This window comes from Amphiprion ocellaris, chromosome 13 (genome assembly GCF_022539595.1).
Source record: "Amphiprion ocellaris isolate individual 3 ecotype Okinawa chromosome 13, ASM2253959v1, whole genome shotgun sequence".
NCBI classification, from domain to species: Eukaryota; Metazoa; Chordata; class Actinopteri; family Pomacentridae; genus Amphiprion; species Amphiprion ocellaris.
In genome coordinates, this window is record NC_072778.1 from 34,628,022 (window position 1) to 34,655,642 (window position 27,621).

General features: G+C 38.5%; 2 protein-coding genes across 3 annotated transcripts in view; one reads left to right on the forward strand and one right to left on the reverse strand.

Moving 5' to 3' along the window:
• The window catches only part of ctnna1 (catenin (cadherin-associated protein), alpha 1), an 86,190-nt gene that overhangs the window by 35,804 nt on the left and 22,765 nt on the right, over positions 1–27,621 (reverse strand). For both annotated transcript variants that reach the window (XM_023284092.3, XM_023284091.3), the window contains exons 7-9: positions 26,260–26,463; positions 3,963–4,043; positions 3,509–3,661 (exon numbers count right to left, since the gene is read on the reverse strand). In XM_023284092.3, coding sequence (XP_023139860.1) covers positions 3,509–3,661; positions 3,963–4,043; positions 26,260–26,463 — 438 coding nt within the window. The remainder of the gene's footprint in view (positions 1–3,508; positions 3,662–3,962; positions 4,044–26,259; positions 26,464–27,621) is intronic.
• lrrtm2 (leucine rich repeat transmembrane neuronal 2) lies at positions 8,048–14,094 on the forward strand. The gene is made up of 2 exons (XM_023284093.3): positions 8,048–8,717; positions 9,352–14,094. The coding sequence occupies exons 1-2, from the start codon at positions 8,714–8,716 to the stop codon at positions 10,986–10,988; spliced, it is 1,641 nt and encodes a 546-aa protein (XP_023139861.2). The 5' UTR covers positions 8,048–8,713; the 3' UTR covers positions 10,989–14,094.

Consider the following 27,621-nt stretch of genomic DNA (forward strand, 5'->3'; position numbering starts at 1 on the left):
GATGCATCACATTAAGTTTGTGGAATTCCAGTTTCATCATTTCTAACAACAAATCCAATGCTCGCATGTTATTCCAGTGATTCTCTTTGGATATGTAACAGGCATTTCTAATTTATGCGACCAAATATTCTTTTGCTGATGAATATTCTAGTAAGAATTAGACCAAGTAGCAGCTTAGTTCCATTTTGCAGACATGCAGACTGTGAAAGTAAAATATTTAGGTTTAAGTCACGCAGTGTTTCCTCTATATTCATTTAGGAGTGGCAGGCTGCCATTCCTAGATCCTTGCCGCCGCTCCTTAAAATTTCTTTTTTTTTGTAGTCGCAAATACACCATTGCTGCATGTCTCCACCTTCGCAGCAGAGTCCTGCACTGGGTCAGGTACTCACGAGTACTGACGTAAACTACAGATAACTATCTTGCTCAGTATCTACTCTTTTATACGTCGGGTTAATACGACGTTAATTACTCGTGAGAGCGCAGCCTTGAAATTGACGTCACGTCAAACACTCAGGCAACAGGTCAGAGAGTCAGAGGAGTGTCGACTTGGAAAATAGGGCAGCGACTTACCGGAGAAAAGGTAGACTTAATAGCTTAAGATAACTCATAATAGATTTTATAAGTTAAATAGACATTTGCAAATTATTCATGGCCAGCTAACGTTTCGTAACATATCAGTAGCTTCAGTTAATTGGGCCCGGGGCCAGCTCAGTGTTGATAACGTGAGTAAACTAATTGATTGCATTAAGCTAATATTTACACGTCATGATGTAACTGCTGACTGCATTTTCAGATGAGCTTCTTCAAACATTTCTCTAAGAGAAAGAAACCTGATGAAGATGACACTAGTCAGGTATATTTAGCCTTTTACTGACTCATAAATGAAGATGGGTAGGTAAAAAATTATGTTCACACTTGTAATCAGATGTGATGTGAGTGTAAACTATCTAACATTAATGTTTTATATAATCATATAAGACAAGTATCATCAGACAGGGAGGAGCAGTGGAACAAAGTGAAGGAGAGCAAAGGAGAGCAGAGTACAGCAGGGGGAGAGTTGAGTGAAGGAGGAGGAGAGAGATGAGAGTAGAGGAGGAAAAACCTAAAGTGAAGCCCAGGCTATCAGGCTGGGACTCTACATGGGTTGAAAAAAATAGCTGGTTCCACTCATGGCTTTATCACACTGATAATGGTGAGTGTCGAACCTTTTCTTTCCTTACTTTTTTTTTTTCATAATATACACGTCAATATTTCTGTTAAATAAATAAACAATAAAACAATAAGTAAATTTAGTGTATTTTCATTGTAAGAAAATAATGCCACTTTACACTGTCCCTATTGGACAACAGAGCCTTAGAGCTCTTCTATAAAAAAAAAAAAAAAAAAAAAAACAGAGCCTGGGTGCAAAAAAATCCTCGAGGAAACACTGTCACAAGAGTGAAAACTTTTACAATCAGCCACTACCTTAACTACATGACAGCATATTTCTTGCGGTTAATTTTTTCTTCTTTTATTTAATTTACTGAGTCCAGTTCTTTTGTCACATATGCTGCTGAAAAGCAATTTCAAGGCCTGTGTCCTCTATGCTTGCACAGATGTCACACAAAATGCATATTTAAATGCAAATACCTTCAAGCTCATTGAGAGAGGAACTCCAGTACATTAAGCTGCACTTAAAGATGCATTACTGGTTTTTGTCAGTAAATAAAAATCCTCTATAACATGAGTAATTTTAACCAAAGCTGTGCATTCTGTTCTTCGTGTACTTTAAGTGTTGGGAGCAGAAGTAGCACCCAAGCATTAGCAAAGTCCACCGATGTCATGCTCTAATGCCACATCTGACACTAATGCCTTCAGGAGCTACTTAAGGGTCTACTCCCCAGCGTGGCCCCCTTTTCCCACTGATGCTTCAGCTGTTCCCCTGGTGAATGCACATGTTGCCCTGCTCTGGCTGGAATAACTGATCCAGCTACACTCATAGCCATCTGCCCATGGTGAGGAGTCACTTTGAAATGTCAGCATATGACGCTGTGACACAGGCTGTAAAAAAATTGAAGGAAGGACCACTAATGAGCGCAAGAAATGTTTCTGTATGCTTGTTGCCCATTCAAGTCTACTACTGCTTTGCTTTCTTTATCTGCTTTCTTGTTGCCCTGCATACGTTAATACAGAATTTTTTTTAAAAAAAGAAGAAAAAAAAAGATTCCCAAAACTTGCTCCTCTGTGCAAAAGCCACAGGTATGGTAACCCAGAAGCAATTCTTAAATTACTTCTCCAGTCACTGATTTAACCCCTAAAAATTAATCTCTGTGTTTCATAATTCCATATTAGAAGTTTCATTTCCATGACACTAAGTCCATGCCATAAAATGGCTAACTTTATACCGTTTACGCCTCTAGGATATGCAGATCTATGAAGTATTTGCTTCTCTCTAAACACCTATCCCTACTTACAGCAGTGCAAGCACAACCAGCTCACTTATGACTCTGTAGTAACACTGTGAAACTACCGTACAATGCACAGTTGCAAGCTGTAATACTGGAGTAATTAAGCAATAATTATATTAAGCATACATGTCTGAGCTGGAAAACAGTTCAGAAAAAGTATAATGATATGCAAAAACCCACTCTGCAAACAGACAGGACTGGTTCCTTAGTAGGGCTGCAACTAACGATGAATCGATGAATCGCCTGAGCATGATACGTCATCAAAAGCGGAGATGAGCGCGCAATGCAACAGCAATCACCTTCCGAGCAGAGCGCGGAACACGCATGGACATCCGCGTTGTATCATGCATATATAGTATATGCATATATTATATATGCATATACTATATATGCACGATACAGCGCAGACATCCAGCACGGACATCCGCACTGTATCGTGCATATACTATATATGTACGATACAACGCAGACGTCCGTGCGTGTTCTGCGCTCTGCTCAGACGGTGATTTCTGTTGCATTGTGCGCTCACTTCCGCTTCTGATGACGTATCGTGCTCAGGCGATTCATCGTTAGTTGCAGCCCTATTCCTTAGATTTATTACATATGAAACTTTTCCTTGAGTTGTGGTTGTTTCACTCCTTTGGATCTGCTTAAAAATTTGATGAATTTCTCTATAATCCTACAGCAGTGTTCTGTTTGTCAGCTCAGTACTGTATCACAGCATCTGATTAGATCCAGCAGAGTCCTGAAGTGTTTAGTCTGTGTCAGACAGACAGATGAACTCAAATAACTTAAACGTGCATGGTTTTGTTTTAACTATAGAAAAAAAAGACCCAAAATTGTGTTTTTTTTTCAAGGCACTGTAATCCTAAAGTTGTATCACAAGAGTATCTCTTCAAACAGAGCAACGGAGAGAGAACAAGGAAGTAGAATGAAGACTGAAGCTTCCTGAAACCTAAACTAAAATGTCCAGAACTGAGGAGATGGAAAGAAAAAATGTCACTGTTCTGTATTTGGGTCAGAGCCTGTTTTGACTGTGAGAGCGTAAAATATTACATTACCTCGATCAACTTGTTGGCATGCTCACGGAACACCTGTGCATATTCCTTTACTTCTTTTTCATTGCCATTCTTGGCAGCTTCAATCAGGACCAGAAGGGGAACATTGGTCTCCAGGAAAGAGTCAGAAACATGGTCCATCACAGCTTTACGCAGCTGAGAAATTAAGAAAAGAAAGGACACTGTTAATATATACCCTGTGCATAACCTGTGCATATGGTCTGATGTCTTGTTGTACCGCTTGTTGACGTGACTACATACTGCACTATATTTTTTATACAAAACAGACACCAGCGTTGAAAGGACAGCTGGACAACTATATCCACTGAACAGATAAAATATTTGTTTTTGTAGCAATCTCTTCTGATATCAAAGGTTCAGTGAGAACAAACATGGAGGTTTAGAGGCAAGTTGAAAAAATAGTGAGGGAAAAAAATCAAGCTTGAGCAAAACAAACCTGTCTGCGAAGGTCTCTGGTCTTCTTTGTCATCCTGTCGATGGCTGTGTTCAGAGCATCACTCCTGTCCTTCCTTCCCGCCTGAAACATAAACAATGGGAGGAATTAGTGAGGAGTGCGGTGCAGTGGCAGCTACGTCTACAAACAAATTTGCTGCGGATGCTCATATAACATATATCCTGATAAGCCTACGGATCAGATTGAATTTAATCAATCCGTGTCCCAACCTGAAAAGATTAAATAGTCTAGACTTGGCAAAATGGACCAAATCTGCAGACACACCATTGCATCCGGCCTCATAATTAATAGCATCGTTCATAGCTTTAAATCATATCTCTCTCACATGCTTCCGTTATAGTATAATCGCTCCCTCTTGCTTGGTGTCTTTTTAGTTAATTTTTAATTCATTAATAAGCTTGTCAGATAAATCAAAATGTTTTAGTGTTATTAACCAATCCATTTTGGATTTTACTTTATGTGTCTCTGCTTTCTAAAATGAAAATAAAAAGACAAAAATGCAAGTCTGTTGTTCAAAAAAGATAGAAAGTCAAGATCGTTTCAAGAGCTTCTTCATGTGGGCAATTTATTATGCTGTGAGATGCTGGTGGACACAATATTTTTACTTTGTTGCTGAGTGTGTGAATAATCCCATGAGGGTTGCATCATGCAAATCAACAAATCATTCATTCATCTGTATGAACTAGGTTCCGGTGAGACTAAAACTGATCTGTGAATGTAAGTGCAGTTACTGTTCTGCAGTCAGTCAGTTTGATCCACGTATAATTTCTGTACTCTACATAGACCAGCTGTCAAAAGTGCCCCTCTGACCTCCAATAAACACTGGAATCATTTCCCAACCCACAGCACAGTGAGCGATCCATGGAGCACAAAGCAGCAGCAAACAGTTACAATTAATAATACACACACACTGAAAGCATGCACTGGTAAAAAGGAGTTGGGTTAAAAAAACAGCTGATTTGCAGTATATCAGTGCTATAATTCATGTGCTCTACATCCTCTTAAGTGCTACCGTTGGTTGCAAACTGCATTTAAATCCAAAATGATATTCATGCATAAACCGAGAAAGGCTAATTCTATCCAAGAACTCCTGCCACCACAGCTCTCTTCGTGGATGCTGTATACAACGTTGGTTAATACATTACAGTAAACCATTAAGAGTGAACTGTGATACTGGCAAAAGTTTCTTATTTACAGAACTACAGAGTTGAAGTCATTATATTTTACATTCTGTTATGTTTACAATTCTAAACATTCAATAAAGACAAAATGTCATTCAAGGCTCCTAATTTGAAAAAAAGGGGTTTTTGGTGATTTCCACCAGTTTTCATCTGTACCAACACCAGTTCCCAATAGTAGAAACTGTATAAACACTGTTTGGACTGGACTGGCTACTGTGATAGAGATAGCTTGCAACATTACTGCTATGCAAAACCATGTTTGGAAAGTCAGACAACCTCACAATCATTCAGTCAAAACATTTGCTCTCCCTGTAAAGGCAAGTATTTTCACAATTCCCCATTTCTGGGGTGCAAACAGCAGCTTGGATGTCATTTCTAATTGAAAATGTACAACTAAAGTAAAAAAAAAAAAAAAAAAAAATAGCACATTCAATTGCATCTTCATCAGAGTGGAGACAGTGTATTGTTTGCTCATAAATTAATAGTAGCTGTAAAAAGGCTGTGACAACTAAGCACTAATGTAGAGCAACACTAAAATTAATATTTTAATCTCTTCTCCACATAGTGTAGATTCTCATCTTCAAAGAGAATACGTGGAAGGTTGCAATTTCTTACACATGAATAAATGCGTAAATTACATACATTGCAACAGTTTAGCCAGTAGTTACACAGCCAAGTGTCACGCAGTAGTCAATGCCCAAATGAGTGAAGAAATGCTCAGTTACATTCTGCAAACTGCTTAGGCATTAGTAGAAAATATAAAACTTGTAGGAAAGATGGAAAGATTGAGTGAGAAGGAAAAACAGAGAGTGACAGATGCAGCAATACTGGAGAATCATAAAATTAGAGCAAAATTAGATGAACAGCAAAGGGCAACAGAGAAAAGGCAAAGAACCAGTCGGACTATGGGCCGTTCATCCCCTTTATAATACTTAAATCAAGTGCAACAGAACACCACGGATGTGGTGGCATTGACCTACCCCATCCCCCACCGCCCTTTGCCCATTGGGGGGTTGTGCACATAGTTAGGGGCCAGGGAGCTCCAACAGCACTAATCCCCTGTGATTTTGTGCCGGCTGGATGCAGTGCTGTGTAGGGCTTTAGCCTGCTCTGCCCCAACTCTTTCAATCCTATTTCATTCATGCCAAGCCTATATTTCATTTCCATGCCAGAGGGTTCTAAAGCACTTCTTCAGGTGCTCGTTATGGAGGCAGTTTCTCTGCGGCATCTTTTATGATACTCAGGTGAGTCTCTATCCATCTCCTTTAGGACAGTTTTAGGAACATCCCTTTCTACGAAACCACTAGTCCGCTGGATTATTTCAAAAATTCAATGGAAATAAAGTATGTTCCAAGTGTCAAATGATCACAGAGCTCCACAACATTGCTCTTCAATATTTCAGCAAGCTCAGTTAATTGGGTGTCCATTTATAATTTCACCTTTTTTTCTTTCACATTTGCTTTTCAGACATCCTGCACTGTCAATGAAAAGCCAGCACACAAATACAGGGAATATCTCCCTAAGGTTTAAGTGTTTTTCCCATGTATTCCTTTCACGCATTCTGCAGAATGGTTCACATGGGAGATGTAGTCTACCACAATACATGTGCAGAATGACAGCAGCTTGCAGGTCAAATGGCTTGGAAAGTCAAAGCCAGACGTGTGTTTTGTTTCAAGAGCTAGAAACTTCTGTAATGAAGTTAATTGGGGTTAATTTGTTTTTCTAAAAATGTCACTATATTTTTTTAAGTTCTGCATGCAGTTCAGAGACTTTGTGAAACTCGAATTTGACATTCTGAAAAACAGAAAATTGGTTTCAGCTGTTTCACTATCATTTAAACAATGGACATTCTAATATTGGATTTCATTAAATACAACTGATTGTAACAGGCCCAACAAGATTTTTAAAAAATAATTTCACTGTAGGGAAATTAAATTAACACATATGAATCACGTAGGGGAACCTAAGGTTGGGTTTTTGTTGAAGATGTAAGAGTAAAATAGAAAGCAAAATTTGACAGAGAGCCAAAGTTAATGCCAATACTAACTGTACCTCATGTTTTTTTCTTCTGTGTAGTCTTTCAGTGCTTCAAATCTAACTTACTGCAAATGCCCTCAGTTCACACAGCAGATTAAATAACTGAAGACTGTAAGGGCTAAAAATTAACTACGGACATCCCATTCTCTTTAGCACTCTAAATGGTTCAGAAATATTGTCTTCTTTTAACAAATCCACAAATCTAATGTATTTGTTCAAAGTCAAAAAGAAAATAATGGTTTGTTACTTTGATCTCACCTTGTGCTTCACATCAGCACCAAAGTATTCAGTCTTGTCTACTACATTTTAAAAGCTAGTCTAATTAAGCTTCAGAGCAGCTGGCCATACATTGCATGCCAGTGCTCAAAAAAGGCACTGCACTAAAGGTATGTAAATTATGAATAAAAGCCAGACTTAGTATGTTAGCATTAACATAGCAGACCCACTCTTGTGCAGAGATAAGGCTATGCAGAACACCTGGCTCGTGTTTTTGTTGTCTAGAGCCACAAGTTACCAACTACACTTGGCTTTGTTATGTTATTGTGTTTATGTCTCTTGCATACATTCATACATAGTGCCTGCAGAACAACAGCAAGGCGAGGCTGAGATTTACAGCTGTGGTTAATTTCAACAGCAAGCTGCCGCAACACGTTCAAGATATCAATATTCTGATGGTGACGAGCCAGTGGGAGGGAAGGGGGATGCAAGAGGGAGGTGGAGGAAGACTAAGGTGCACAAGCACTGTGTATGAGGCAGAGAGCAAGTGACTGAGCAAGCGAGTGAGAGGGTGTTTGTGTGTGTGGGAGAGAAAAAGAGAGAGAGAGAAACAGTAGTGATGATCGACGCCAGGCTGCCACCACTCTGTAGCAGTGAGTGGCTGCAACAAAAAGCACAGAATAACATCCCTGACTCCCTGCTCTGCTTTTTTCTCTCTCCCTGCGTCTCAGCTAGCAGACGAGGGCTCCGCTCACAGCTCTGCAGAGGCTATGCTGAGACTGAGCCGGCGTCGGAAGCAGGATCTCTGGCTGCCATCAACAAGTTAGGGTTGGAAGACCATAGCCATGAAAGAGAAACACTTGATCTTCAATTAACCATCTGAGCTGACATCATTGCGGTGGAAGGGAAACAAAAGGGTAAAAAAAAGAAAAAGAAGAAAAAGGGAGAGGGGGGGTCTGTTCGCTGGAGTCGCTCTGGATGCAACTGATCAACTTAAAAAAAATTATATAATTATTTATTTCAAGGATTCGTGAGTTGAAGGAAAAAGATTCAACCTTTTCTTTGAGCTTGGATTTTAAAGGACTAAAGCAACTAACAGGAATAAACATCATCTTGGGACATGGAATTTCATATTTTGTTTCAATTGGGTGGGTTCAGAATTGCTGTATTTCCAAAGAGGCTGATTCCTTTTGTGCTTACTCAAAAGGGCTTTTTCCCTTTGGATTTTTCTTCCATCTGGTTGCTCCAAGAGTCTGCGGAAAAGGACAGTTGAATGCAGCCTCCGATGTGCACAAAAGAATGGGTAAGTTAGCTCCTTTTATATGGCAGATCTGGGCATGAATAGAGAATACAAGTAAGAGTGAGCAAGGCTGAGGACTAAAAGCTCCTCTGCCAAGTCTATTTACTGCAATGGTCCTTCATTTTCTGAGTCACCGACACACGGCTTGGAAAGATATACGATTTAAAAACCGTTTGTATTTTACAGATGACCTCTCAAGTGATTAAAAAAAGCTATTTAAAAGAAAACTCTAAATCATTTTTTTATTCCAAAGACGACAGCAGATGCAAGTCATTTAAACGACATGCAGCAAAAACTGACAAATAAATGACAATAATGACAAGGAAATTTGTATTCAAGCCCAATTGCAGAGCACAAAATGTGAACCAAATAGGCTAAATATAAACAGTGCAAGCAAAGTCCAGCTCATGCATGTAACTGATCATTAGATGAATAGGTAAATGGCATCTCCATCCAAGTGTTATGTTTACATAAATTGTGAAAGTTGCCAATGCAAAATATTCAACTGCTATACGTATGGTAAAGACTGAGAGCATACACAGAAAGCACAATCGCCATCATGAATTAGTAATAAGTGCTCTGCAGAGATTAGCTTTCCCGCCCCACAGTTCATTTTCTTGTCTTTGAACCCACCCAGGTTTCCATTCAAGGTGGCCATTGGTGGGACTTGCACCAGCGGCTGTATGTGTGATCAGCATGCTCCTAGCGTGCCTGCTGTCTCCTGCATCGTGCACAACCTGCCCTCAAAAATGCCGCTGTGAGGACCTGCAGTTCTACTGCGACACCCAGGGGCTTACGGCACCCCCAGATGGTGTGGACAAGGGAGCCCTGGGGTTGTCACTACGCCACAATAGCATCACTGAGCTCAGCCCTGATCAATTCTATGGCTTCAGCCAGCTCACCTGGCTGCATCTCGACCACAACCAGATTACCACAGTACAAGAGGATGCCTTTCAAGGGCTCTATAAACTGAAGGACCTCAATCTGAGCTCCAACCGTATCACCAAGTTGCCCAACACAACCTTCATCCACCTCATCAACCTCCAGATACTGGACCTGTCTTTCAATCAGATGACTGCATTGGAACCTGAACTGTTTCACGGATTGAGGAAGCTCCAGATACTCCACCTCCGCTCTAACTTACTTCGCACCACACCTGTTCGAGCATTCTGGGACTGCCGCAGCCTGGAATATCTGGGCCTAAGCAGCAACCGGCTACGGAGCCTGGCCCGGAATGGATTTGCTGGGCTCATCAAGCTTAAAGAGCTCCACTTGGAACATAATCAGCTGACCAAGATTAACTTGGCCCATTTCCCTCGTCTTGTTGCCCTCCAGTTTCTGTATCTGCAATGGAATAAGATCAGCAACCTAACATGTGGCATGGAATGGACCTGGACCACTTTAGAGAAGCTGGACCTGACAGGAAATGAAATTCGTGTCCTGACACCTGATGTATTTCAAACGCTGCCAAATTTAAAAATTTTGCTTCTGGATAACAATAAACTAAGCAGTCTAGATCCTCAAGTCATGGATATGTGGCAGTCTCTGGGTACCATTGGGCTGTCTAGCAACCTTTGGGAATGTACCAAAAGGATTTGCTCTCTGGCCACTTGGCTGAGCACCTTTAAGGGAAGGTGGGAACATTCCATTCTCTGCCATAGTCCTGAATATGCCCAAGGTGAGGAAATACTTGATGCCGTTTATGGATTCCAGCTTTGCCAGAATTTTTCCGCGCCGGTTGTTCAGACCGTTAGTACAACCACAGACGCTACTACAGCTGCAGAGATGACAAGCTCCTTGTTTGGAATTATGCAGCCGACCCCCACACAGGACTATGCAGAGGATTTTGGGAGCTTTACCACAGTCATTACCACAACAACCACGACACAAACACCACGCACTACTCAAGCAACCACTGCTCCATTGGAAGAGGCAGCTGTAACGGATGATTTCTCAGCTATGGACAACACTGTTATGACTCATAGGGTTATCATTGGAACTATGGCCCTTCTATTTTCATTCTTTTTCATCATTTTCGTTGTGTATATTTCACGGAAGTGCTGCCCTCCCACCCTGCGCCGGATACGCCACTGTTCGGCGATTCAGAACCGCAGACAGATGAGGACCCAGCAGCGGCAGCCTATGGCAGACCTGGCCACACAGGTACCCTATAATGAGTATGAGCCCAGCCATGAGGAAGGGGCACTCGTGATCATCAACGGCTATGGGCAGTGCAAGTGTCAGCAACTGCCTTACAAAGAGTGTGAAGTATGAACTCTTATTTATTCCTAGAGCATATGGTTTGTCATTTGACCATTTCAGATGATACAGGGTTTGCTTTTTTGATTTTTTTCCAGTTTATGTAAAAAGCATAATTTCTACAAGTGAGATTTGAGAATATGTGAGAAATGTTGAATGCTACAATGACAGAGGCTGGACAGTTAAGGGAAGATGTAGAGATAGTCACAAATTTATTTTTCTATGAATGCAAGGTTGTTCATATCAGGCAGGGGCAATCATTTTAAAGAAGAAAAATTGTAAACTGTGAGATTTGTCTCCACATTGTCTCTATATTCTGCAGCACAGAGAAACTACTTCGCCAAATGGCCCTCTGCTAACAGAATACATTAAGTGAAGAAATGTGATTTATGTCGTATTTCTTTTAAAAGGTAAATATTTGAAATCATGTTTCTAACTGCACCACAGGCACTGTCAGCCAATCACTCAGTCACTGGGGAAATGAATTGGATCAATCTTTAGGATGTTTTGTTTGATAGTTTCATTGTTTTGGGAGACCTATGATACATTAAAGGCCACGAAAACCAAACACAAACTCTGACTGTAAAATAAATGTCATTATTGTTATGTTACAAATAAAGATAAATTCTCTATTGGGAAGAGAGAAATCCTGAAGTTCTATTCAGTAAACACTAATGATATTACTTTTACCAGATCAGACATGATTCAGTTAGATAAATCAATATCGTTCCATCAGATCAAAAGGCTCTTAGTGTTCCCTTCTAAAAGAATATATTTGGGTGGCCACTTAAAAAAAAACAGCTGTCCTTAGCCAAAAAGAGATTATTGTTTTGTTTTTAGAAATTTGGATTCCTTCCAAAAGTTCTTCTGTGTGGAAATGCAACTCAAAGTGTGTACCGAGAATGGAGAATTTATGTTCAATTATATAAATTGAAAAAATTACCTCTTTAATCAGACGGTAGCTCGTAAATGCAATGCTGTTATGCAGCTGACTCAAGTTGTTGGATGTTTGAGCTCCCGCCCACGAGGGCCAACCGCCACAAATACATTTTCAACCTATGGGACACACTAAGCATTGTTCAACTGTGGTTAATCTTCAATATACTACACTGCTTAGCTTAGCAAAAACTCATGGTTATCAACTTCACATTAGACTTGCAGGACAAATTATTAGACCTTAAATGTACAATGATCCGTACATGGATTCTCAATTTCCCAAATGCCATACAAAATGTGACCACAATATTTCTTAACCTAGTAAAGTACAATTTCCTGATTTGCTATTATATACCAGGATCGATATACAGAGGAACTCGTGTGCAGGTGGCAAGTGAAAGGGCAATGAACAGTGCAAATGCATTTCACTCTGAAAATAAAACCTTTCCCAGTAGCCCACGCTCTTTACCACTTCCACACTAATCAGGACTGACAGCCTCAAGATTGAACCAATTAAGGCAAGGCAAAAAGAATCTAATATTCTGTCACCCACACCAGTGATCCAGCAACATTTAGCTGTTCAACCACTCAAAAATAGTTCTAGTATAGTCATCCTTGACACCAAACAAAAACATCACTGACCCTTTTTTTTTAAGACATTGTTCTTGTTGGGGAATTATCATTTCAGTCTTGAAAATGTTTTTACAGAGAATAATAAATAGTATAGCAGTTCCTAGGTTAGCCTTCGCAAGTGTCAAGTTAAACTGCGGTCAATACCCTTAGAGCAAATGGAGATCCACTGATAAGCAAACAGCAAGCCTGGGTCAGGACACATTTGTATGCAGCAGGGAGAGGATGTGCATTAGCATCAGACTAAAGCTGCTGCCGCAGCTTCGCACTTCTTTGTGTTCAATTTGGTAGTGGGGGCAGGGAGAGAGAGAGGGATTGAGAGGAATTGATGGGACGGCGGAGAAGGGGTATAACTATGGGGTAATATCTTAGTTTATTAAAACCAATGAGCACCCTTCTGGGCAAGTAAAGGTAGTAGAGAAAGGAATAACTGAATAATAGCACCTTGGGCTTGAAATGCACACTGACCACACAGCAGTAACAATTTCACTCCTTGTCAACTAATGAGCCATCCAGTGTTTGAACATCAAAAAAATTCAAGTCAAATTCTTAACACTGGAAATAAGAATATGACATGTAATCATATTCTTGACTGCTAACACTCTTTTTTTCCCCAACTTTTAGACGTGCTTATCAAAGTCGGCAATTATGATTGGCAGGATGCTTCTGAGAGTGTATCACCTGTATGTGAGATGTTTGGTTTTGAACAATTAGGATGCAGTTTATTGGCTGATGCCCCCTAGAGGTAGGCAGAAGGTACCATTTGTGGCTTTGTCTCTATTGAGCTTGTCAAAATTTGGCTTCAGACTTCTAAATGAATGCTTGTTTGTCAATGTGTTCCAGCACATGCTCATAGGATGCCTAAAACAACTTAAAAAAAAGTGCTTACGTAAACCAAAAATTGTTGCACTTCATGTTTGAATTCAATGAAAACCATTGCATACACTGATCATAATTCCAAAGCACCTCCACTTTCTAATTTAGTTTTCTTCCAGCTTCGCACTGCTTTTACTATTGCCCTTCTAAACTGTTTTGCATGTTCAAAAGTCAAATTGAGTTGAGTATTTCTGAATGTCATTCAGCAAACATTATGGAGAGACCTCATTTTTGGTAACTCCAAGAATGGAGATATATAGGGAATTCTTATAAAGCTCTGTCGATCATTTGACATTTCACTGTTTAAGACTACGGTTGTACTAAGAGACTGAAAATCCACAAAATTTGTAGAAATATGCATCCCTTTGCACTCTGGCTCTTTGTTAACTGTTTTTGTTTCCTCTTGTCATCCTCTAGCCCTTGTCCCCACCCTGCCTAAAAATAATTAAAAAAAAGAAAAGAAAAAAAACAAGTGAACCAATCCCCTCTCTCTTACCCAACCTCTTTGTGCAAAATGAATGCTTTTCTCTTCCCATTTTCCTTTTGTATTGTAATATGTACAATTTCATATCTGTATAGTGGATAAGATGTGCCAAACTGAAAAAAAAAAACATTGTCCCCTCAAAACATATATTTTTTAAATAAAATGGTTATAATTTACAAAGTGTTTGCTAACTGATGGATGCTCACAACTTGGTTTGGTCTTTCTTTACATTTTGGTTCAATGGATAAATCTTTAGCTCACAAGAATCCTTAATCAAACAAAATTAAATGCAACCCTTGTTAAACTACCATAGCATATATTTTTGCCCATACACTGTTTAAAGCCCTAAAGGATGAGGGACTAATGTGATTCCAACACCTTTCAACCAAAATGTGATCAAAAACATAAACTAATGGAGTTCACAAGCCAGTGAGAAATAAATTTTAATTCTAATGTTATGCAAAAGTCATGTTTCTGGGTTATACAAGGAGGAGAAGTATGAAAACCCTTGCTTTAAGCCACAGTGATGCTGTATTTTTAAAGATCAGAATGTGGTCCATGAGGTCCTTTAAGTAGAGGAACAGGTAATTAAAAAAGGTACATGCTGTTTACTTTTAGATTTTGAAAGCAAATGACTTTCAATCCACTGGTTAGTATTTTTTTTTTCTTACTAAATGCCACAAAATAATGAAAAATACCTATCACAAGTTCTAAGAACCCAGGGCCATGTTTTGAAATTGCTGGTTTTGTCCAGCCAAAAACTGGAAGGTTTTGAATTTGTAATATTTATTGAGAAAAGTGTTAAATGTTCACATTTGGAAACAGTAAATTATTGAGTTTTTTTTTTTTTTTTGAACCCCACTAGATTGAATAATCATTTGTCCATCTTAAACCTGTATTTCCTACATTGAATAAGATTTGGGACTAATAGTATTAAAGACAACTAAGAACTGTAGCACCTTAGACAAACTGACCATTTGGTTAATTTAGTCCATTGCAATGATTACATATTTTCAACAAATTAGTATGGGATTTATTAGATTTGAGTATTGTAGGGCAAGTGCAATAATACCTACAGATTAGCAGATGATCTCAGGAACTGAGTAAGATCAAAAATGACTCGGAGCACATTGCCCACTGGATTTTGGAACAGGGAGCATTAAAAGAATAAGTACAAAACAAGCTTTGCACTGATGTGGGCACAACAGAAACCATCTACAGTTACAACCTGGAGTTTTCAAACTCATTCAATTGTATACATACTAGAAAGACTTTCAAGAAGTGAAGGTGGTTGAAATGAAATGGAGAATGCCACAGTGTCTTGGTATACTGCAATAAATGTGTAGACAAATGCATACATTTTATGTAACCCAGACCTGATATTGTTTGCAAGAACACAAAGTTCAAAGTCATCTCTTCATATTCCAATAAGGGAGACTTATGTTTACATAAATGCATTGCGACAAGAGAAAAACCTACGTTACCTGGTAAGTGAAAGTCACTCTTCAACTATCCTGACTTTGATAACAAGAAATTTAGATACAGCATATGACATCTAACAGTTGGAATGCTTGCTAGAATGGAAGCTAGTTTAGCTAGTTTACCATTCCATGGATTTCGAAAACTAAGTAAACTGTGTACGGAACTGATTGGCAAACCTTGTTAAAAAGGTCTGATGTTTCCGTTTATTAAATACCCTTTTGCGTTACGATTTGCTGCACTATGAGAGTTTCTACTCAACAGGAACAGAGCTACATGTACAAGATGGAATGTACTAAAGCATACAGGATTCACCACTGATAATTGTGGGACCTGATTTCAATTTTGTTATATTCAGTCTTTTTATGAAAATGAATACAAGTTCTATTCAAGTTTTAGTTCTTTCAAGTTTCTTGCACACTGAAAACAGTTTACTCGAGTTTCCATCAGTGATATCTTTGTCTCATTTTTATCATGCATCTTTAATTATTAATAATAATAATTAATAAACTATTATGCAGGTCTAATGCAGTCACCATCTTTGTGTTTAGTTACCATGGTTACAGTTGGAAAAAGGTCTCTACTTTGGCAGTTGCCTAATAATTTATGACTCTGGTCAACTTTGTCAGGATATCTCTAATCCAAGCATTTCCAGATGGACAAAAAGCTCCCATAAAAAGCCTAAGTTTCCTTTAAATGGTTCAGATAGCCAGTTTCTGGTGGACAATTTTACAGAGACATAAACTTCATCACAAGGCAACTTAGTTTATGCCAAGTAGTTTTGAAAGATGCAAACATTGTAAAAGAAGTATAGTGTGACATGGCTATCCAACTTTAAAAGCCACTTAAATTTTACTTGCTCTTTTCTGATGAGGTCTACAGAAAGTAAGCGTCAGTAATTAACCTGCAGAGTGTACCCAAGTGGGGGAGGCACTAAACTGATGAGTCTGACTGCATGGCCTCAGTAGTCTGCAGGGTTCAAGGACTCAGAGCCTACGTATGCTTCAGGTATTCATTATGAGGCCTCCAATAAATCTAGAAAATGCTTACAGGGAAGGACATATTGATCTGGACTCTCATCAGCAAATACCCCCCTAATGTATTTATTGCCCAACAAATTTAAAGCCATTCCCCAAAGCATATCCTTGGGCTGTGGAGGGGTTCAAGTGCAAACAATAGAGAGATTTGCCAACCAAAAATACTTATAGTGTTTGTGGACAAGAACCACTAAACATTATTGTTGTTCATTTTAGAAGAAAGTGGCAACATCACAGTACATTTTTTAGATGACTATGTAGGCTCATTATTCTCATTCACACCAAATTTAAAGCTATTAGAGACACAATCAAATTAGTCTTAACAGCAGACTATAAATGTGTTTGCCAATAAGTGATTCAAAATATGTTATTACAAGTACTACTAAATCCAGGATCAACATACATGACATTTGGCAGCACCAGCAAAATAATTCAACTTTAAAGATTTCTGCTACAAAGTGCAAATGAGTAGATATTAAGCTAACAAGCTAATATTTTAAAGGTAAAATGTACTAATGCAATTACAAAACAATATTGTTATTCCATCCTTCCATGGCTCACTCCTGTCTATGAGGAGTTACATCACTATCAATATGAGTAACAGATCACTGTTGGAGCTTTTGAATCCCTCTTTGTGTGTGTTCTTTGTGGTAAGGTTAAAATGCAGTCAATAAGAAAACTCTTAGCATTCCACACAGCATGTCTACCACTGCTGTGTCCTTCCCAGCAAGAAATGATGCTACATTAGGCAGAGAGGCAAACTGTTTATGGTGTGATACAACATTAATGAAAGCTACAGGCAGTCAAGGGGCTTCATTGTGGGCATGTAGATCAGGGGTCAACCACTTATCAGCCTAGCCATTTATTGGATCCAATATTCAGTTTCATTTCTAATTATCAGAATCGGATTTCATATCAAGAAATCAACATAATAGTCTGTTACTTTGGCCTGATGTCTCCACTACACGGTACACACAATGTTGCTATTTGTCAACCATGTAATGTTCATATATTTCAGATAATACGCATAAAGCTGGTTTCTTGTTGTTAAAAGGTGGCAGTATGACTTTAAATATCGATAGTGTAGTAGTAAATAGCATGGTAGAAAAGTCATGGTTTTCCAAACTTGGAAAAATTTGTTCAAGTACAACCACTGGAAATGGAATAGAACTGTGGAGTAAATTCTAAATAGGTTAAGAGCATGGCTTGAAGAGGCTTCTTTGTTACTCTTGACATGCTGCAAGCACCTACCAAATTTGCTACACCTTGGTAAAACCTTATATGTGAGCTGCAACTTTGAAGTTTTGTGGTAGGTCAGATGGGTAAGAGCATTTGCTTTGAACAATAGCACTAGTAATCCATCATTACCTCTACCTGAAGCCTAGAATACCACCAAAAGCTACCTGATAAACACCAGGGGTTAGCTTTGTTTTCTGACAGCTAGAAGATCTTTTGTTGGAATTCAGGAAGCGACATTTCTGTGTGGAATCTGCATGTTCTGTCCATGTCTGTTAGCATTTCTCCAGGTACGTTGGTTCTAATATAACTCTAAGACATGCAGGTCAGGTGAGGTGGAAATGACCACAGCCTGCAGGTGCTTGCACGGGTGTGAAAGTGTTGTGTATATGTGTGTTAGACCTGTGATTGAGAGGTGACTTGTTCACAGAGCATTTGCTGTTTATCTTTAGGTAGACTCTAGACTCCTGTTAAATGTTATGACAAATAACAGTAGTAGTAGAAGTGAGTATATGCTGAATGTATATTGTCAGAAAAAAATTAGATAAGAAGTGACTTGGTGCTTAATTTAATGAAGAAAATCAGTCCCATTTCTAATTTGTCATTTAATATCAGAGCTGTGAACACAGTAACTGCTGTTATGAAGGTCAGTGGCATGTCAAATGAAAACAAAAAAAAAAAACCTGCTGCAGTTGACAATTTTTGCGAATGTGTGTGCACCTGTTAGACGGACAGATGTAGTCTGCCTTCCAGCAGACACATTCATCGCAGCTCAATTCCCTTTGACTCAGTCTACTTCACCTTCAAGCCTATGTAATTCACTGGCTACACACACATGCAAACTGCAGAAACACATTCTGATTTTCTTGTCATTTTTAACAGTGTTTGCAAAATTGGCCGGGGGGCAAATGCTTATCCAACTGTCCCTAAACAGACTCAAAAGGTGGAACAATATTTGGTACAAAAATGTTTTTGTTGACTTTATTAATTTCTACATTAAATAGATTACAGTGCTGCTATGAAAAATATTTCCCTACACAGAATTGCATTAGGACAGCATTTTAATGCATGTTTTAACTCACTGTTTAGGTTTTATAGCTCAGAAGTTTTGGTTTCCTCTCACTACTGTGTCATTAGCATAAAAAAATAGCTAAAAACCTACTGGGCATAACGGGAAACTGCTCACCAATACATTTATCCTTTCAACGTAAAAGATGACTATCAGTCACTTGTACAAGTTATTTCCTCTGCCCTTCAGGGTCTAAAAACTGGTATAAGTGAAGGTGAAAAGATCAGACAGAAAAATTAAATATCAAACTGAATGCACATGTACTCAACTATAGAGAAAAAGACGGTCATACTTGTCAATTAAATCATGCAGTACCAAGAGATGCAGACAAGTGTGTAAAAACAAAAAGTATGATATTGGATGAAATTCATTAATACATACAAGTGTCAAAAGGGTAAAGTTGGATTGCAATGGTAGTATCACAAAATGTCTCTTTGTGACGCGACAGCTTTCTTCTTCTGCTTAATTGCTGCAGACAAAGGGTGCATCTCATCTACCTGCCAGCAAAGCCAATCAGAAAGACTAGAATTCACCAGCAAAAGATCAAGGGCCAGGTCTGGGAACTGTTTCCTGACGGGCCGTTCCTGACAGACCAGTGTTTTATGGAGGCTATAAATATACGAAAAGCCTTGGGGACACTAAATCTTTTCCCTGTTACATTGTGGCGTGTAATTTGTTTTAATTATGCATTTAAATGAGATTACAAATAGATAAATTGAACTGCCTTTCCACTGGTCTTGCATCTCTGAAACGTCTTCCAATTTTTCAACAGCATAGGTTAAAAAAAATAGAAACGACAAACACTTCAGACCATTCCACTGCATTATCTGTTCGTTCCCTGGACACATACTGTAATCTCACCCTCCAAGCACAACATTGTATCTAATGTTTTAAAAACCTGCTCAAGCACAAATAAGAGCCCATAGAAAATGCAAAAAAAAGGTCCCAACCAAAAATCTATCTAAAATGAGAGGCAACTGCACAGGCACAGAGAAAAAGCAATAAAGCAGAATTCTGCCATTCACTTTAGATGCCCAAGGCAAAAAGAAAGCAAGGGTTGTGGAGAGTGAGCAGTCGAGAGAAAAAGGTACACAAACAGAAGACAGCGACTGAAGGAGGAAGCAGGAACCAGGATTCAGCAAGAAGGCAAAGTGTAAGAGAAACGCTAAAAAGTTCCAAGCGAGAAGACTGTATTGAGATATAAATAATAAACGTCATGTGAAGGGAAATGCACTAGTCTCAACTGCGGTGTCCAAGTATGTCTTTTTAATGCAGGTGAAAATGATAATGTATCATATTAAGTCAAAGGAATTTAAATGATCGGCGCTGTATATGTCAAAACAACAGAGCATCAATCTACGACATGAAACAAAAGCCCAACAGATGCTGGGAACAAGGGACGCATTATTAATAAAAAGTGGCAGAAACAGTTACACTCAGCACGTGCCATGCCAAACTGCCATGACAATATGGAATAATTGAGGTCACACTGTGTGGCAGTGCTGGGACAACATTACCCCAACCAGCCTTTCCACTTCATTGGCTTAGTAGACAAGCTCTAGTCTTGTTAAATGATCATCATTAACACAGTATACTAGTTCCACAAACAAAGAAAAAAACACTTGGGCTTACCCCAGTGATTCAGTAACATGATGTATTCTGTACATGGAGCAAAATTTGAAAAGTCAACCTTCCTTTCCATGACAATTGTAGATAAATAGTGTATTACAGCTTTTCCAATCAATGTGCGATGTCAAAGTTTTATCCGTTCTCATGAAAATGGCGTGAATATGTTGTATACATTTTCCAAAGCTATATTCACTGTTTTTTCAGTGATGCTGTGATTTGTGTCAGTACCTATTGTCTATTAGGGGTATATACTATAAAGATAACTCAACAATAGGCAAATTAACTCATATATTACACTTTTGCCCCAACAGTTATGTCTTTACCGATGGAAGTAAAAGTGCAATAAATCACATGCTGTGAAATCTATAACACTCAGCTTGAAAACTTCATAATAAGAGCTCAAAAGAACACATGAAAAACCACTGACCATAAAGAAAAAAGTTTTATTAATGGGAAAATATGGCATCTTGGTCTGGAAATAAAATAGACGGCTTCAGTCTATCAAATTGAAATTGTATTTTTTAACCATTATGCTAATTAAATTGATTAGTCTCATTAGTTTTGTGTGTGAAATCATGCAGATGTGTATTTAAGACCAGATTCAAATAAACTTTCTTCTAATCATCAGTTTAATATTCAGTTTCGGCATGCCAGCAGACAGACAATTTATACACTAATACTAGAGTTTCACCACTTGTATGATGCTTAATTAAACAAAACTTCACACAATTCAATGAAAAAGATAAACCATTCCCATTTGTTAGCCTCAGGGTTAAGGCATATACCACATAACTGCAAAGTGTCTGCTTTTATTCTAGACTGCTAACTCTTCTTTTGCATTTAATAGCCCTCCTGTCCATGTGTCACTTGTCAAAATATAGCCAAAATTAGAACAATTTTCATTCTACACAAAGATGTTGGGGTGCCAGAGCAAATGTGTAGAATGTGGTCATACTAGCTCACAATTCTTCTGTAATGTAAAACATTAAAAATATTTGGAATTTCTTGGTTGAAAAGAGTTGATTTTTCAATGTTTGCTATTAAATTGTGATAAAACAGCTGGTCAAAGAACTTGAAGAAATGCCATTGTGAAGGAGAGATGTGAGAAAGCCTGCTGTGAGCTAAAAGTCAACATACTGCGGGTATCTTTAGTGTAGTGTCGTAACAAGAATTAGATTACATATCACAGCTGTCAAAAGGCTTGTTCAATATTTGTTAAAAAAAAAAAAAAAGATTGAATTACAGCAAACACACCAAACAACAGATTCTATTACAGCAAGTGAATAGCTTTGACCAAAGCCTCAGTGTAAATCCTTAATAATTCCTTACTGAAAAACGGTGAAAATTTTTGTCAGAAGTAGAGGAAGAAAAATGTAGAAGGGGGTAAACACAACTTGTAGCTAGAGGGAATGAAGAAACATACGGGATGGGAGAGGGAAAGAGAATGAGTTAGGAGTCTCTCCAACAGCCTCAGCTGTGAGTGTAAGCCCATATGCTGTAATGGAAACATACTGTTTATTGACTCGCACTGCCCTATCTACAGAATTATATGCAGTCAACATTATGACCATCAGACACAAAACATTTCCAGACAAATCTGTGTAAAGCATGGACCACATAATTCACTGCATTATATAGCTCTGCCTTAGAATGACAGTAAACATGCATAACCATCAAGCCAATGTGTCATTTGTTTAGTCTGCAAAGATTAATAAAAGACATGGTCAGGACATCCGTCACACTGTCCAACATTGGTTTAAGGCACCAGGTCGATACTCTGACCCTCTCACTCTGCCAAGTGCATGTCAGTTTTCTAAGGCTACAAGAGGCAACAGATGCAAACGAAGAACAATGACATATCATATCTCATCTGTTTTCTTCATCTGGCCAATTGAATAATCATATCCCTGTTGTGTCCACTCACAATCACCACAGTGATGATGAGATGTGTCTCTCTGTAAATTTAAGTATTCAAGTCATACAGGACTAACATGAGTGGCATCGAGAAGTCCAGCAAAGTAGAAAACCTATTCTGAAGCAAACCAGAGATGTGGTGTGAAAGACCTGAAGCTTTGAATAAACTTGCTGTGTTTGGCAATGACAGCAAATCATGGCTCTACTGCCTGAGCTAAACATAATACTATTGAGACAGAACATGCAACCTTAGTTGACACATTACTGCTTAACATTTGTCTGTCCACATCCAATGAAAATCTGTTATAACACAAAAAAAGAGTAACTTGTCAGTGAGCTGCTATCAAATGATTTTGTCAACAGTAACTGGCTTTGTAGCAACTGACATGTTGCCACTGTAATATCCGCCAGCTTCAGAGCTGGTCGGTGTGAAATTTGTCCACAACCCTTTTTTGGAACGTGCTACTGAGGACTGGCATTCAGACATGTATACAACTACATTATTCTATTTCTGCTGCCCAATGCATCACATGGATTTATTCCAGTAAAAGGACATCAGTACAGAGAGAAATTCCAAACACTTCTATGTGGAGCACTATCAAAATCCAGGGATTTAGCTATAAGTGTATTTTTTAATATCACATACTTGTCCCAGAGTCAACAGAACTGCATCACCACTACTAGCACCATTGTACTACAACAATCTATTATGTTACTGAACCGAACAAAGCCACTCTACTCAAACTGTCAAGTTACTGCAACTGTTAAATAAATATTCAAGTACCAAGCTGATATGTAGTTATTATCTCCAACAAAAAGGTTGCGCTTTTGGCCCGGTATGCTTGTCTGTTTGCAGAATTCATCAAAAGCTGCTTAACAGCTTTCACAGATATTACGTGGAGAGTTAGGCCAAGGGCCAAGAAGACACAGATTACTTGTGGGTACAGGCAGAATTTCACTATTTCCCCGTTAGATATGCAGACAGGCTTAGGCCATTGCCCAGTTCTCTGCTATAGTCAATACTCTTTTTCAGCAGCTAAACATCACATCTGAAAGTCCTACACTGACCTTTTACAATAATAACCTATAGTTTCCCAAAATAATGCATTTGGATGACACAGAAACTTCCAGGGCTGAAAAAAAATGAAGCCAACACAGAAATGCCAAAAACTGCAGCTCCTCAAATGGCTAGTTGAGGATGGGTCCAAAAGCGAGTCAATCCCTATAGACCCCCATGCAAAGATGCCCAACTCTACAGCAGAAATAAACCCATTTAGAGCCTTGTACAAAGACAGTGTGCATATAGTCTATGATTTGTATTATGTTTGTATTATGTCAAATCAAGTGAAAACTTGGGTAATTTTTTCATAGATTTCCATACATTGGGCACCTCCACATTAGCTTCAATTTTCAGATCCAGAGGCTGCCTCACACTGACATTCTGCTGTTACAGGGAGGGTATTTGGAAAAAAGAGATATTTCTAAACAGAGAATATACAAATATGAATAAGTAAGATGCTAGGTGGGCATAAAATAAAAGGAAAATTAGAATAGTATAAAAGTAAGGCTGTTGTTTTTTGTTTTTTCCATTATGATAGTTCCTTCCTTACGATAAGGCCAAGCAACAGGGTGGTATCTACTGAAAAGACCTCTTGTACTAGTTCAGTCATGCTAACTTCTCAAAAATTAAAAATAACACATTTAAAGTCTTCGAATGTCAAGTTATTAAATTAATGCATATTTAGTCACCTTTTTTTACACTAAATACATGGGCAACTGTGGCTATGAGAAACAGAATATTTAATACTGATCTAACGGGAAAAAAAGTTACTTGGTCTTGTTACCTGAGGCAGTTTAAAGTTTGTAACTCAATATCCATATGACAGGATTCTCAGTTAGACACAAACAGCAGCTTTACTGCTACTGAAACTAAACTGTAAGTTGGAAATTGGAAATGGAAATGTTTATAAGAAATACTACAGTACATTCAAACACTTTACTGATCATTTGATTACACAATAAACACTGACCAATATTTCATAATGACATTTATGCATTTTCTGACCCACTGCCTTCACAAAAATGCAACAGATGACACCTAATCTACATATAATCTCAATGAATTGAAAAGTGTAGGATGGATTCGGCCTCAGCATCATTTTGAAATATTGGATCAAATATTTTTCTGTCACACAACTTCTCACTGGTGAAGGCAATGATCTATGTTCTTTTAAAAAAAAAAAAAAAAAAGTTAGATTAGTTGTTTTGTTTTTTCAAGTGTAATATTCGTTATCTACTGCCAGCTAGAGACACGAGCATTTAGATTTTTTTTGCCGAATGGATGGAAAGTGAAACCTGTGACAAAGAGGACTGCTGCCATTTTCGGTGCTAAAAAGAGAGCATTTTATATTTGAATGGCTGCCCAATTATTACTCACAGCCTGGAAAATTGATTTCAATGACATAATGGCTCATTATTTTTAAACAATAGATAAACAATAGATTAGGCAGTGTTTCCCAGAATCACACCAACTACATTAAAGTTTAGCTACTAACTGCATCTTGGGTGGGAGTAATGGCTATCAGATGTCAAAAAAGCAACGAGAAAATGAAAGAAAGACGTTTTCAAGATGGACTGAACCCTATGTGCTCAAACCACCTCTATAGGTGGTTGGTTATATTCTAAGTACATGTGAAAAATGTGTATACACACTAGGTTCTTCAAGATATATACATCATTTTTTATCTCCCTTTAGTGTAACTGTCAAAAAGCCATCAGTAAAAGAAGTCACTGTCATATTTTCTGTGTACATGCTTTATGGACCGTCTCCTTTGTCCTTGTGATAACGGCAGCTAATTTTATACAAAACATACAATGAAGTTAGCTATTGTTCTCTGTCTCATTCAAGCAACCAGAAAAATCATTCCAGCAATTTCTATACACATGAGAACAGAAAGTGTTTATCTGATCACTGAGCAGTTTAGCCACTGAATGATCAGTGTGGCTTAGAGAGCACTGAGCTGTATGGGTGAGGGAGGTGTGTCATTGAGAGACCAGAAGATAAAACTCTTGTCTCGCTCCTACCTCACTAATACTCAGACACATTTATGGTCGGTTATGGAAAGTTGTTAGCTAGTTAAAACGTGATTAGCGTGAAGCCTGTGATAACATATTCAGATTGTAGTTAAATTTGTAGTCTGGTCAACAGAGGTGTGGCATTTCAAGTGTACATGTCGTTGATGTATTTTATCAGGATATAGACACTTGAAATCACAAGTCTACATGGAGACACAGATTTTCCATTGAAAATGCTGTAGTCAGCTAGCCATGTAGACACCATCCAGTTCAAGAACTACCATCACACAGCAGCTTAAAAACCCACCAGATCAAATACTGTACCAGTCCACATCAAAACCACCAAACTCCTACTTCAGCACAAGTCACAGAGCTAGACAGTCACAAACGGAAAAAAGAAGCGTGTCTGGGCTCCTGTTTCCCTTAGGGGTTCCCCAGGGAAAGTCTTGGCCCTGGGTTGAGCCTCCCAGTCAGAATTTCTACTGTTTTATCCCATGTACCAAACCAATATCTTTTTTCTGGAGTTAAACTTTTCTTCAATACAGCATTAACTGACTCAACAGAGATTAGGAAAATCAAGGGCCTAATTTTTAAGTTGTTGTTTACCACACAAGAAAATATTGTGTGAGAACAGATTTTGCTCAGAATTAGATTATTTGTCTTTTTGGTCTTTAGAACATCAAGCAAGGTAGGTACCTCCACATAAGTAAGTGCTAGGACTCAGAACTTTCTTTGGAAGACTGACAGTATCAGAAATGCATGTTAACTAAAAGGTAAGTTTATTAGGCTCAACACAGAAGTTAAGTTGGCTGAAATTATTTGATTTTGCAGACTATTTTGTGTCTTTTGACCTCTTCTGTCCTCAAAGTAAAAGGTGGTGATGAGACAAGAGAAAGAAAATAGAAAAAGTAAAACACTTACATTGCCCATATACTCAGACAGAAGGTCCTGAAGAGCCTGGCGCACAGAATTGCATTCGGCCACGATGCGCTCCCTGCGGTCATCACGTGTGCATGAAGAGTCAGCCATGAGGGCAGCACCACTGATAATGCTCTCAAGGCGCTCCTCCAGGGAAGGACGGAAGCGCTCCTCGCTGAACGCCAGGGGGTCCACAATGATTTGTTTCTGTAAGGAAAGGGTCAGAGGGGAAATTACACAGGGAGCAAAAAAACATGCAAAAAGTCAACATGGTACACTAGTCTCTCCCTCTCCAAGCCCAAAGAGAGAAATCTAGCAGGAAAGTGGATGGCTGATTTGACAGACTAACAGGTCAGCTGGAAAACCAAAAGGGTAGAATGTGCTAAGCTGTCTTTTTGTGTCTGTAGGCCATAGTAATGTTATTTTAATAATGATAAGAGTGTATTTGCATAGCATCTTTCAAAATAAGTGTTACAAAGTACACATAACGTGCATGAAAACATAGGGACACGTGATCAAAAAGAGTTTTAAGAAGAGATTTAAAAGAGGATAGTGATTTGGTGAGTCTGAGCTCCTCAGTAGAGACAGCAAAGTTCCCTCTAGTTGTAAATATAGACACAGCCTGCAGATTCTTGTCTGAGGACATCACTCTGTGCCAGGCTATGTATGGGGAGATCAACTCTGAAATAAAGTCTGGAGCTGAGCCTTGCAGAGCTTTGAAAGTAATCAATAAAATGTTAAAATCAAACCTAAAACAAGCTAGCAGCCACTGAAGCGATGCTTTAAGTGGTGAGATGTGATTTCTATTTTTTTTTTTTTTTAAAGTCTAGCAGCCACAGTCTGTACTAGCTGAAGCCTGTCAAGTGATTTCTGATTTACAACTACTAAAAATACATAGCAGTAGGCCAGCTGTGAGGAGGAAATATCATGTAAATCAATTTTTGTATCTTGAAGACATAAAAAATTGTTGTCTTTGAATTTTTTGTAGATGGTTAAATCTAGATTGACCTAGCTGCCAATACCCAAGGCTGAGGCTAGAATCAAAAAATACAAGTGTTTACCACAGGCTTGATGATGAGACATTGTTTGATCTGTGTGTACAGGCTTTCTTTACCAATACCAAGGATTTCAGTTTTGTCAGAATTTAATTGCTGAAATCTTTCAGGCATCCAGTCCTTCACATCTGCTAAATATCTAACCAGATGGGAGAGCACAGAAGGCTTTAAGGGAGACATTATCTAGGTATCATCTGTGCAGCACCATGTCTGCATATGATGATCAAGTGCAAGAACACAAAACAAAAATTAGATTAGACCTAAAATTGATTGCTGGAGCCCCAAGACAAGACACTGTCACCCAAGACAA